The sequence below is a fragment of the Vicugna pacos genome, chromosome 3 (assembly GCF_048564905.1).
Source record: "Vicugna pacos chromosome 3, VicPac4, whole genome shotgun sequence".
Taxonomy (NCBI): domain Eukaryota; kingdom Metazoa; phylum Chordata; class Mammalia; order Artiodactyla; family Camelidae; genus Vicugna; species Vicugna pacos.
The window spans coordinates 16,017,919-16,031,337 of NC_132989.1; the positions used below are offsets into that span (position 1 = coordinate 16,017,919).

General features: G+C 37.6%; 1 protein-coding gene across 1 annotated transcript in view; it reads left to right on the forward strand.

The window, feature by feature from the left end:
* HTR4 (5-hydroxytryptamine receptor 4) overlaps positions 1-13,419 on the forward strand; it is a 150,381-nt gene that overhangs the window by 9,098 nt on the left and 127,864 nt on the right. The window contains exon 2 of the mRNA XM_072950119.1: positions 7,321-7,393. Coding sequence (XP_072806220.1) covers positions 7,368-7,393 — 26 coding nt within the window. The 5' untranslated portion in view covers positions 7,321-7,367. The remainder of the gene's footprint in view (positions 1-7,320; positions 7,394-13,419) is intronic.

Consider the following 13,419-nt stretch of genomic DNA (forward strand, 5'->3'; position numbering starts at 1 on the left):
GAAAATGAAAAGAGAACACATTTTTTACCATACGATCCGATGGTACTTAATGCTCTATCCACCTACTTCCTAATATCATGTGCTTTCTCCAGGAGGCATGAGAACCACACTTGGGAAATCTATGTTTAACCTTAAGGAGTGGTCCCCAGCGCAGCAGCATAGCAGTACCTGGGACCTTGTTAGAAATGCAAAACGTCCACTCTAAACCTACTGAATCAGAAACTTGGAGGTGGGGCCCAGCCATTGTGTTTTAACAAGCCTCCAGGTGATTCTCGTGCATGCTTAAACTTGAGAACCTCTGCTCTACAATAAACAGCCTCTATTTATTTCTGTTCTCATTGCATTCCTGGATTTCATCAGAATTCAGAATCATCCAAGACTTGCTCCTTCCCCTCAAACGTGACTGACTTATGGTTTTCTGGCTCCTGTTCGAGCCTCCCACTGAGGTGGGTGGACCTTGTTGCTTGACAAGGCACAACGGTCAGTAATTGGACAGCTCTGATGTTGGATGGTCTGTCTCACAGTGAGGCTCAGTTCTCTTGAGACTCCCACTACCTCCACTTTGTCGACGCAAAGACAAGGCTAATTCCTTTCCTAATGGTCAAGTATAAACTTTCATATCATGTCATGCCATTCACTCCGCAGTGCCCTGTGCACTGTGCCTTTCCTCACAGAACATATGGCCGTATCGAGAGTGAGACATTTGTCAGGTGATCAGAAAAGTAAATATATAAATAAATGCCTTCTGAATCATCCTCTTTTCTTCATGAATAGTCCAGATCCATATTTAATTGGATCTGGTTTCTTGTAACTGCACTCTCCTCACCACGTTGTTTGGCGGCGGCGGCGGGGGATCGCTTCCTTAAAAAACATCTGATTTCTAGAAATATTCTAGATATACTCCACTCAGTTCTACATGGAATAGAAATTCATGTTCCCCCTTTACTTATAATCCATTTCCCCCCAAAGGCAGAGTGGGTGTGCCTCTATTGAAAACATCAGTTTTTTAATAAAGGAGCTAAAGTTCCCAGCTCAGAAATGTTTATTTACCTAGGAAAAATATTTTCTTAGTTATTTTGAAAAAAGTTAAGAGCCATCTTGCATGCTAATTGTATATATCAGTATGGTGGTCCTTTAAGTGTAACTGAATTGGCATCTGTATGGATTTTCATTTATGGAAAGGAAACAGCTAGAGGCTTTTTATTTAGGACTAAAGTTTTCTAGGTGACAGCACAAATGGCATATTGACCTCCAGCCTAGAAAAAGACAGTTTCAATGAAGTTCCAGCCCCTGAAATACAGATTCTTTTTTTTATGGTTTATACACATTTTCACTTGTGTACTACCTTCATTTAGGTGTCTGGATAAACAAATAATGTGATTTTTTTCAGGAGTAATTTATAGAAAGAAATTCTTTTACAGAGTATAATCAACTGATTGAGGTTTAAAAAAATTGCTGAGACAGGATCCTACAAATTCCAAATATCTTCCAGAAAGCAAAGTCCTAGTAAACAGCCAAGGAGAGCAATTTTTTTTCTTCCATTTAGTGAGAATTTGCACAGTTGCAAGTTTTCAGATGATCTAAGAGTTTTTTTTCCCCCTCAGTAAAGGTTACTGGGAAATCATGATGACCACAGGATGTAGAAGACTATTTTGGGGAATGCTTGTGTGTTTGATCCAGGTGAGATTGGGTGTTGTAGTACATCTGCCTGGTAATGGGTTAGGGCAGTGAGGTGATGAGACTAACAAGCATGTGACAGATAACTCTTTGCAAATATCTGGCCTTAGTAAATCACACATTCCATTGTTCTTTTAATTCCACCTGCTTAGAAATGTTTGTGATCATGCTTGATAGATGGAGCCTGTTTGCGACAGTATATATGGATGGAGCTTGCATCCTTTTTTAAAATTGGAAAACCATTCAAAACACTTGGTCTTTGAGAAACAGAACTAACATGAACTGTCACAGTCCTATACTTTTAGCATTGGAAGAAACCCTATCAGTCATCAAAATCACATCTCTCATTTAGACATCCTTAAATAGTTACCCACATGCTGCCTACATACCTCCAATGACAAGCAACTCACCTCTTCAAAAGTTCTTTTAACTTCTGAGAAGTTCTAATTACTTGAAATTTCTCCTTTTGCTCACCCTGCCCAACATCCTGTAGCCCAGTGGATTCTTTAGATGAAACAGTTGAGACCCAGATTGGTAAACAGACTTTCTTAAGAATGGGAACAGTGAGTTGGTAGCCAGACTGAGGGACTGTTGGCCCAGTGTTCCTTCCATTATGCCAAGCTCCCACCCTCAATTTGGCAATAAAGATAAATAATGTTTTACTTATTCTTGACACTTGTCCAAAGCAAAGATATTGGAGTATGCCCTTTGATGTAGAAATTTAACCCATGTAGGCGTGCTTGATAAAGAAACGTGGTCAATCCATGCACAGTTATGCATGAATATCCACCCATGCAGCCAAAACCGAAGAAAAAAACCCAAAGTGCAGCAATGCGAGCTGAGGTTATGACAAAGCTCCAGGTTGGCAAATGTTGGCAATGTACCAAACTACATTGATATTTCACTCCAATAGGTGGGGATTATTTACAGCTGAGCCCTATGCTCATACTCTTCATAATAGAGATGCAACTACACACCTTCTGTTAACCATTAACTACTGTTCACAGCAATCTCTCAGAGTATTCTAAGTTAAAGAACAAGGATAAAGATGGGGTGTACTTACCTTCAGGGTTTGCCCTTTAGTTATTTAAAATTTGTAAGCCAGAAAACTGAGGGTTGGAACCAGCATTGGGCGACATAAAGAATTTGATCTCTTCCTCCTCCTTCTCCTTGTGTTTTAATGAAAGATCAGTCTCAGCGTATCCAACAAAGGAAAGAAGCTCCAAGGAATCTGATGGAGTATGTTGCTATAGCTTTACTTTTGTGACAGATAAAGTGTTTTGAATAATTAGTGGCTTGAACTTGTCCTAGCCCTGAGAGAAAACAGAGACCTTCATTTGTACCTCACATGGTAGAAGGGTTGTTTGACTCCTTCTTTCACCCCTTCCCAGGACTTGCTGTGCTTTTTTTCTGGTTATGACGACTTAGGACTGAAGGAGACAAGGATACAGCAAGACTGTTATTAAAACACACATATACACATGCGTGCACATGTACCACATGCACACAAGGTTTAACTGAACTTTAAGTTAGCAGAACGTTTAGAAGTGACATAGCTTTTGTCTGAGCATAGGAGATGTTCTCAGTTGATTGTGTTTTTAATTAACTAGGTAGTGTTTTGTTAAGGAGTTAGAAATATAAGTATGCAAGATAAAGGCGTGATTCCTTGCACACCCTTGTCACTCTGAGCCATGCTTCCAGCAAGTGGTGTCCCTATAATCATGGCTCTGATTAGATATCCCTGGTGAGCATAGCAGGCAATAGTGGACTATATTCAGTGTATCAATTCAGGATAGGTACTAGTCACCAGCTTCTCTTTTGTTACTATTCCTTTCTCTCTGACTAAAAAGCATGTTCTCACTGGCTTGTTGAATGGCAGTCATTTTAAATTTGTTCATTGACTTTCCATGACAAAAATATAACAATGTACATTGCTGTGAATATATAGTTTTTCCCTTGTTATAACATTGTCAAATGCAGTGTCAATGAGATGAACCTTTAGCTAGCTTTTAATTGATTTTTATAGTTCCAGCTTTCCTTTCTTCTAATCTGTGTACAGACGCAATATTGATTTTCTTGTATATAAACCAGAATTCTTTGGATTTCAGATAATGGCTGGATCCCAACTCAAACTGGCTTACAGAGGAATAAAAAGAATTTGTTGGCTCATGTATTTGGGAAGTTCAAGATAAAAGCATCTTAAGATACTGCTAGATCTTAAGCCCTACGTTTTTTCATCAGGACACGGCATTCTTTATGTTGCAGCTCTGTTTTCCTTTGAGTGTTAGCTTCATTCTCAGACAAGTTCTCCCCACAAAGTGGCATTGATGGTCATCAGCAACTTTGAATTGAAAGTCTATAAGCTTAGCAACACCAGGGGAAGGACTTTTTGTAGCAAAAATCTCAGGACTGGCATTAGTCGTCTAGCTGGAAAGTTAATGAATCCTTGTGGCCAGAGAATGGTCCATTCTGATTGCCCAGTCCTGATCATGTGCTCATCACTGGGCTTGAGGCCGGGGAGGGGTTCCACAAAGGAAAAGCAAGGCACTGATCTCAGAAAAAGAGGAAATAAATGGTCAGCATAAAATTAAAGCAAATGTTCACTTTCATGAGGAGATTGCCTTGTTAACAGTGGATGTAAGTGTGATAAGATGACAAGAACTATGCAAAATAAATCTTGAGTTTTGAAATTCACAGCCCTGGCTTCCCAGTGTGGTCAAGTGCTGGCTGTATGACTTTGGCAAGTCAGTTAACCTCTCTGACCCTTAGTCTTTTCATCTAACAATGGAGATAAAGACTCAGAAATTGGAGGAGGAGGAAAAGGACAGTATTTGGCACTTGTTAACTCTTAGTAAAGAGTAACTAAATAAGATGAATTTTTATTTTTATACTTTTAAAAATTATAATATTATATTCTGGTGTGGTCCATATATTACCTCCCAGAGGGAAAATTACAAACTTTCAAGCCTCAGTTTCCTCATTTGCAAAACTAACTAATTACTTAGTTGAATCAGCAAATATCTATGATGAGAGTACAATATGTCAGGTATTTTTCTAGGCACTGAGGGCATAATAGTGATCAAGATATAACTATGCCCTCTTGAAACATATTTTAATGGGGAAGACAGATCAAATAAAGAAGCAATGGAATATATATAATGTGTATATTAGGAAGAAAAAAATAGAATGGATACAGAGGATAGAAACTTTCAGAAAATGAGGTCTGATATTTTACTTAGGTAGTCAATGAAGTGACTTTTGAGCTGTGTCATTAAGGAAGTGAGGTAGAGTTCCAGGGAGAGGAAACATGTGAAAAGGGCCTGAGGTGAGCGCCTGCTTTGATGGTCAAGGAAAGCAGCAAAACCAGTGAGCAAGAAGGCAGCGCAGGGGTGGGGCATGGCTACAGTTGAGATTGGAGAGGAGCTGTGGCCGGATCATGTAGGGTCTGGTTGCCTATGATAAGTTTGGATTTTATTCTAAGTATAGAAAGTCACTAGAATTTTATACAGGCAAGAAATGATCTGATTTACATTAAAAAAATATTCTGGCTACTGTGGGGAAAAGAGATGATCGTGGAGCCTGCAGGAGACGAGTTAGGAGAGTTCAGTGGTATTCCAGTGAAAGGAGATGGTGGCTTGGACCAGGTGCTGGATTTGGAGGTAATGAAAAAAAGTCAGGATTGAGAGAGAGTGAGTTTGCTGATCGTTTGGTTGGAAGATGTGAGAAAAAGATAGTGTTTGGTTTGAGTAACTGGGTAAATGGAGAAGCCATTTACTGAGATAGAGAACAGTAAGGGAGGAGCAGATTTCTGTGTTGGAGTGGAAAGTGAAGAATTCAGTTTGAAATGCTTTTTAATCATCCAAGTTGCGATGTGATGTGAATCTGGGAAAGCTCTAGGCTAAAGCTATGACTTTGGGAATCTTCAATGAAGAGGCTGTATTTTAAGCCATGGAAGTGGATGTTTTCTGTTTGTTATTTTTTGCTCTTCCTAGAAACATGGCTTATTTATATGTTCTGCATTAGGACACTAGCTAGCGAAAAGAGGTAACTGTATTGTTATGATTAAAATAGTACATTGCCTAAAATGGTCAATCATCTTGTTTCCTATGAGGATTTTCAGGGTTTTTTTTCTTAAACCCCTTTTGAGGGTGGGTAATCATATCCTTTTAAGAATCTAGTAAACGCTTGAGAATCATCTGCCTAGGGAAAAAAAAAAAAGATGTGCACGTGCATCATCTCACTTTGGGAATGATGTTAGGTAGAGGATGACAAAGGGTGGAACCCCATCACTTCAGTAGTTAGGGCTTTGTACTTATGTATTTCAAATAGAAGGTTATTCCAGACTCAAAATGTAAAAAAGATAGAGCTGCTTTGCTTGAGGTCTGGGAAGGGGATTGAGTCCTGTAGACGGAGCCTTCCTCTCACCTGCCACAGACTCGGAAATGCCCATGGGAGCCCATTTTAATCTTAGAGGCTTTAAAGTATAAAACTGAAAAACACAGAGAGGTCTACATCCTTTCCAGCTCTGGTGGCCTGCCAGTCTCTTCCTGGCTGCCAGACATATATGTGTGGTTCACACTGACCAAGGAATCCAAGGGTCCGGGCTGAGTTTCCTGGTTCTGTTATGTAGATAAATAGATTTACAGTTTCTCCTTGGTAAGATTTGATTAGAAAACCAGCAGATGGAATTATAGAATCTCAGAGCTGGAAGTGAACCCAGAGATCATCTCTTCCCATCCTTTTTGATTACTGAGAAGCAGATGATGAGGCTCAGAAAGAGAAGGGGACTTGCTTAGGGTAACCTCAAAAGAAACAGACCTCACTCTTCCCCTGTATTCTCTGATTCACCATGTTGTGGGAAAGTGTAGTGAAAAACATAGGCATTCTGAAAAATGAAACTGCACAGCCAGTTAAGAGTGCTGCCTTGGCGTAGATCAGTGAGTGCTCATCCATTAAAGGGTGTAAGATCTTCTGAAGGTCTATGCCAGAGGAACTTTCATTAGTTTGAAACTTAACTCCTCTTCAGTTTGGAGTTCTTAGCCTGAAATTCATGGAGGGGCCTCCAGGAATTGTGGGCTCCCCAGAAAGTGTATATGCGTGTGCACGCACATTTATTGTATTTTTCTGGAAAGAGGGTTCTCAAGAGTTCAGTAGATTCTCAAAGAAATATATGATTACCTACCCTCAAAAAGAGTTTAAAAACAAAAAAACCAACCTGAAAATCCTCATAGGAAAAAAGATGGTTGACTATTTTAGGCAGTATACTGTTTTAACCACAACAATATAGTTACCTATTTTCAATAGCTAGTGTCCTAATGCAGAGCATATAAATAAGCTATGTTTCTGGGAAGAGTAAAAAATAGCAAATAGATTAAATGTGGAGTAAAAAGAAATACCTGTATGTTTTAATCTCCAGGAGATTAGTCAAATGTAAAGAAACTTTTTGCAACACTCAGCTGTGCCATATCTCAGCATACCCATAGCTTTTTGCTGTGGTATTGCTTATTAAATACTTTCCCAACACCCTATAAAAGTCCTAATAAGTAGGAAGCAATGATTATTTGGCATTTTTTCCTTTAACAGGGACTTGTATTTTCCTACATTGCCTTCTTGTCTAACCTCTTTCTTACTCCCCCATTATAGGACCCTGTGGGCACTGAGATCCAGTTCACTCATGCCTAGTTCCTGTAATGGACGAACTTGATGCTAATGTGAGGTATGTTACATTTCTGTATATATATTGTGCTATCAATTATGGTCATTTGAACTACAAGGCCTGTGAAAAGTCTGTTGTAGTAGAGTTACAAAGCTAGTAGATACGGATTTTCTTCAGCATTTCGTATATAATCATGAGTGTTTAATCGTGATTATAATGCTTTAAAATTTCTGTTTAAATGATAAGTATAATACAGTTATAATTGTCTCCAGATGCCCATACTAACAATCTGCATTACGGGAGATGCTGTTAAATGCAAATAGATATTCATCTCTGTAATAGGAAAAAAGAAGATGTATTTAAATAGGGTAAAAATAGTGTAAGAATATTTTTCTGTACCTCTAAATTTCAGATACACATTTGAATAGCTTTTTATAACAGGTTCTAGTTTGCCGCTTTTCTTATCAACCAGGTCATCGTGACATGATGGTTGTATGGTATAGTTACATAGAGCTAAGTGGCATTTGTGTTGCTTTGTTTTCCTGTAATTTCCTGCAACCCTTGGAGATCAAATAATAGGATGGCTCCTAGGGAAGATTTTTTTTAGAGGCTTGCTACATATAATTTGGCACAACCAAGTTATATGAAGAAAATTCTATTCAATAAGACTTACATGTTATGAGTTGGCCTTTGATGCTGAGGATTACCTATAGATACCAATAGCTGGAAAACCTCAAAAAATACATTCTTGGTGTAGTCACAGGAGCAGTTTTGTTTTTTTTTTCCACTTGAGACCTGTAGGAAAGCACATTTCAGGAATAGATCAGGGACACTGTGCCTCTGTGTTTGATGTAGGAGAACACTCTGACAAACAGAGCTGTCGAATATCTTGACAGAAACTCTAGTGTAATGTGACTGGAGTTGCAAAGATGTACTATCACCCCAGCCTAGGGTTTCCTTAAGGGTAGAATGTGTCTCATGAATAATCCCTGACACATGATAGGTATGCAACACAGAGTTATCGATCAGCCAGTCGTTGTGCTACATGTATCTCAAATCAGTGATGCTTTAGTACACCTAGGTATACACAGAGATGCTGTATTCAGCACTAAAATATTCACAATAGAAGCACTGTGAACTTTTTAATTTACCCAACACATTGACTTGGTGCAGAGACTTAGGACTTGTTAACACAGAGTTATAGCCTGTTGCCACATGCTTAATTTCCCTCTGAAAGTTTGTGATATTATTTGCACAGAGAAAGCATAGTGAAATCTAGAAAAATCTCCATTTTATTTTTTGTTAATTGAAAGTGAGCAGTGTCAATGGTGGTAAGTTTATGAAATTATTTTAAGATTCAGACACTGAATCAAACTGGGTCAGTTGGTAAAAAATGCACTTCTTTTCGGATAATTCAGATAGTATGATCCCTAAAGTTGATAGCTTTTCAACATTTATTTATAGCAGCATTGGATTTGAATAGCAGAATACAATTCAATTAAATGAACATTAGCTGATCTCCTGGGTGCTGTGGAACCATAGTGTAGGATACATGATAATATCACTCCCCAGAATCTTGTCTCTGGACCATCCTCTCTTTTAGATTTCTAACCTGATCCCATCAACATATGTTCATCCTCACCCACTCCTCCTCTCTACCCACAATATTAGTAATATGCAAATGCCACAGACTTTCCACCTGTTTCCTTCTCAGCCCAGCCTCTGGGTGTCCATAATAAAAGGACATTTATTTACCAAATTGTGATGCATGGATCACTAATAATACATAGTGATTTTAGGTGGTATATGAGTGTTTTATTTTTAAGTAAATATTTATTTTAGGGTAACCTTTTGGTGGTGAGTAATACTATTTTGCCACTGATAGTAGTGAAATAAAGTTTCCTTTTAAAATACATTTACTTAAAGTTTTATTTAAAGAAAAATATTATACAGTAGGGTAATTTCTATTTATCATGTTGTACTTATTTATCTTATAACTGGAATTTTGCATCTTTTAACTGCCTTCATCCTTGCTAAGAGAGTAAATCCTAAGAGCTCTTAGCACAAGGGAAAAAAATACATATTCTTCTATTTCTTTAATTTTAAATCTATATGAGATGATGGATGTTCACTGAACTTATTGTGGTAATCTTTTCATGATGTGTGTAAGTCAGATCATTATGCTGTATACCTTAAACTTACACAGTGCTGTATTTCAATTATATGTCAATATCACTAGAAGGAAAAAAGAAAATATTACATAATTTTAAAATATTCATTAATAAATTCACAAGAGTACTATACAAGTGAACTAAGGTCCAGAAATGCATGTTCTAGGTATAACTAGATAATGTAAAATTTTTTTAACATTTTTAAATGAACGTTTAAAAAAATTTTTTTTTATTGAAGTATGTCTGATTTACAATGTTAGTTTCAGTACAGCAAAGTGACTCAGTTATTTTATATATATATATACACATACATACACACTATATAAATCTATTCTTTTTCAGGTTCTTTTGCATTATAGGTTATTACAAGATAATGAATATTATTCCCTGTGCTATAGGGTAGGCCTTATTGGTTCTTTATTTTATATACATTAATCTCAAACTCCTAATTTATCCCTCTCTCCCTTTCCCCTTTGATAATCATAAATTAGTTTCCTATGTCTGTGAGTCTGTTTCTGGTGTATAAATAAGTTCATTTGTATCATTTTTTTTGAGATTCCGCATATAAGTGATATTGTATGATATTTGCCTTTCTCTGTCTGATTTACTTTACTTAGTATGATAATCTCTAGGTCCATCCATGTTGCTGCAGTGGCATAATTTCATTCCTTTTTATGGCTGAGTAATAATCTATTGTGTGTATATATATATATGTATGTGTATATGTGTATATATATACATATATATATGTGTGTATATATATGTATACACACACCACATCTTAATCCATTCATCTGTTGATGACCATTTAGGTGGCTTCCATGTCTTGACTATTGTAGATAGTGCTGCTATGAACATTGGGATGCATGCATCTTTTCCAATTAGAGTTCCCTCTGGATATATACCGGGAATGGGATTGCTGGATCCTATGGTAATTCTATTTTTAGTTTTTGAAGGAACCTCCATACTGTTTTCCACAGTGGCTGCATCAGTGTGCCTTCCTACTAGCAGGGTAGAGGGTCCCCTTTTCTCCATATCCTCTCCAGCATTTATTATTTGTAGGCTTTTGAATGATGGCCATTCTGACTGGTGTGAGGTGATACCTCATTGTAGTTTTGATCTACATTTCTCTAATAATTAACGATACTGAGCATCTTTTCATGTGCCTGTTGGCCATCTGTATGTCTTCTTTGGAGAAATGTCTATTTAGATCTTCTGTCTATTTTTTGATTGTTTTTTTTTAATATTTAGCTGTATGAACAGAGGTCTTTTGCCTCCCTAGGTGGGTTTATTCTTAGGTATTTTATTCTTTCTGATGCGATGATAAATGTGATTGTTTCCTTAATTTCTTTCGGATATTTTGTTGTTAGTGTATAGAAATGCAACAGATTTGTGTATATTTACTTTGTATCCTGCAATTTTACTACTTTTGTCTTTTAACCTTCCTACTAGTTTGTGTGTGGATGATTTCCTACCTTTACTGTATCTTTATCAGTGAGCTTTTCCATTTTGTAATTTTCTTATTTCTAGTTGTGGCCTTTTCTGCTTAGGGAAGTTCCTTTAGCATTTATTATAAAGCTGATTTGGTGGTGCTGAATACGTCTAGCTTTTGCTTGTCTGTAAAGCTTTTGACTTTTCCATCAAATCTGAACAAGAGTCTTGTTGAATAGAGAGTATCCTTGGCTGCAGGTTTTCCCCTTTTATCACTTTAAATATATAGTGCCACTTCTTTCTGGCCAGCAGAGTTTCTGCTGAAAAATCAGCTGATAGTCTTAATGGGAGTTTAAAAGAGGTTATTTTTATGTTGCTTTAGAAGTGTAAATGAGATTAATACTCAGCTTTATTGCTTGACTGATACAGTGGTGATTATTCAGTTAGCCTTAGATTAGATGAGGAGCACAGTGACTGTGAAATGGTACTTACCCTGTGGTGGAAACCTCTGTGCTTCATGGGGTCAAGGGGACCTCAAGGCGAAGGATGATATTTACATTTCTAAGACAGTGGTTTCTTGCAGTGTGTGAAATTTGCTGGTTGTGGCACTAAACCAGCAATCCTCTACGTGATGTTACACTATACAGCTTGCAAAGTGCATATACCACAATGATTTCAACTGGCAGCATCACAGTTTGGGAAATTCAATTTTATGGATTCACGTCTTGGCTTTCCCACTTACTAGCTATATGACTCTAAACTAATTATTTAATCTCTTGGAACCTTAATTTTGGCATCTGAAAATGGGTTTTTTTAATAAGGATTGTAAGTAATGTAGTAATACTGTTAACATAGTATCTCAGACATATATGTAATGAACAAATAAGTAAATGTTGTCTTTAGTGATCACAATAATTATGAGATAGATTTTTATGACCCCTAGGACTGCTAATTAATTTCTGCACCCCATCAGTTTCTTGCTTGCTTAAATTCAGTGCCCATTTAATTGGCTGACATTATTAATCAGTGTTAAATTTTTTGACCATCTGTCCCTGAGTGTGCCCATTCTGTGTTGAGGCAACTGAGGCTCCCAGAGGTGATCAAAGACCTTCAGTGTGGGAGCTGATAAGTGGCATAATTGGGATGAGACCACTGTTACTCTCTAATCTGTTCAGCACTGTTTACTCTGCAGCTTCCATGAACGTGGATCCACTCCTGTTTGGCAATTGGAGGATCTAGGATTCCGTTCTGTGTCTTTTTGACTCAGTCTTGTGCTCTATTCAGTAAAGCCAGCCCTCCTTTATATACATTGCATCCCGTGATTGATGATCCCTGTTTAGAGGAAAACCCCTCTGGCTTGTTTCTTTCTGCTTCTGAGTCTATCAATGTCCAGTTGGGAGAATATAGGCTGCTTAATATATTTCAAGCAAAGGGAGGTTTGATGCAGAGAACTGGTCACAGAGCTTCCTGAAAGGGCAGGAAGAAAGGGATGTTAACCAGAGGTCATGAAGCTTCATGGATCTGCTGCAAGCCCATCATTTTTGTTGCTTAAGGATCATTTGCTGCTGCTCTTACTGCTAACGGCACCTCTAGATACTGGAGAAAAACGATTCTTGTCCCCTCTCACAATCCAGTTTCCCATTCTGAGCATCCTCTTTGGAAAACATAAGAAGCTAATGGGCAAGGAAGTGTGGAAAATGTAGTTTTCAGGCTTCCACCCTCTCCGACTGAGATGAGTGCCATCATCCAAAGCCACGTTTCTAGTAAGAAGTGAAGACAGTGTTTTCACCCAAGTTTGCTTGATGTCAGAGTCTGTTAAGTTTCACAGTTTACTTGTGCAAAGATTTCTGTGTTGTAGAGTGTCTGTTACTCTACATTTTAAGACTTGGGTTCCCAAACTAAAGGCCTGGCAGGTAATACTTGTTTGGCCTCTCTAGGTTTTCAAAAATTGACTCAAGTGCCTATGGGCAGGAAGAGCGTTCTCCAGTGTATTAGAGTGATAATGATTCCTACTGTCTGCAAAGAAAGCATTACATTGCCTTTCACAGCCATAGCGTCCAGCTAGTCAGGGAGTTCCATCTGCCTACCACAGCCTTGGAGGCTTTTCATTTTATCACTTAAATTTTGAACATAGTGGTAAGAATCATCTCCAATTTTATAGGCCATATTATGACATTTAGTACCTGCTCTTTTCTCCCTGGAGATTTGTTTTATTACCATTTAGCAAATAGGATTTTGTTGAATTAAAGAACTTTTTTTCAGTTAAGCAATTGGAACAGGTTTCTAAATAAATACCTGTTAAGTGATTACCATTTTATCAGTCAGGTAATGATGTTCAGGCAATGTTCTTATTTGCATTTCTAAAGAACTGTAAGAATAATCTTTTTTTCCATTCTCTTCTGCCCACTCACTTGCTCCTTAACTTATAATGGCTTTATTAATCTCAGTGCTTGCAAAAGGTTTTTATACAAAGTGCTCAGCCTT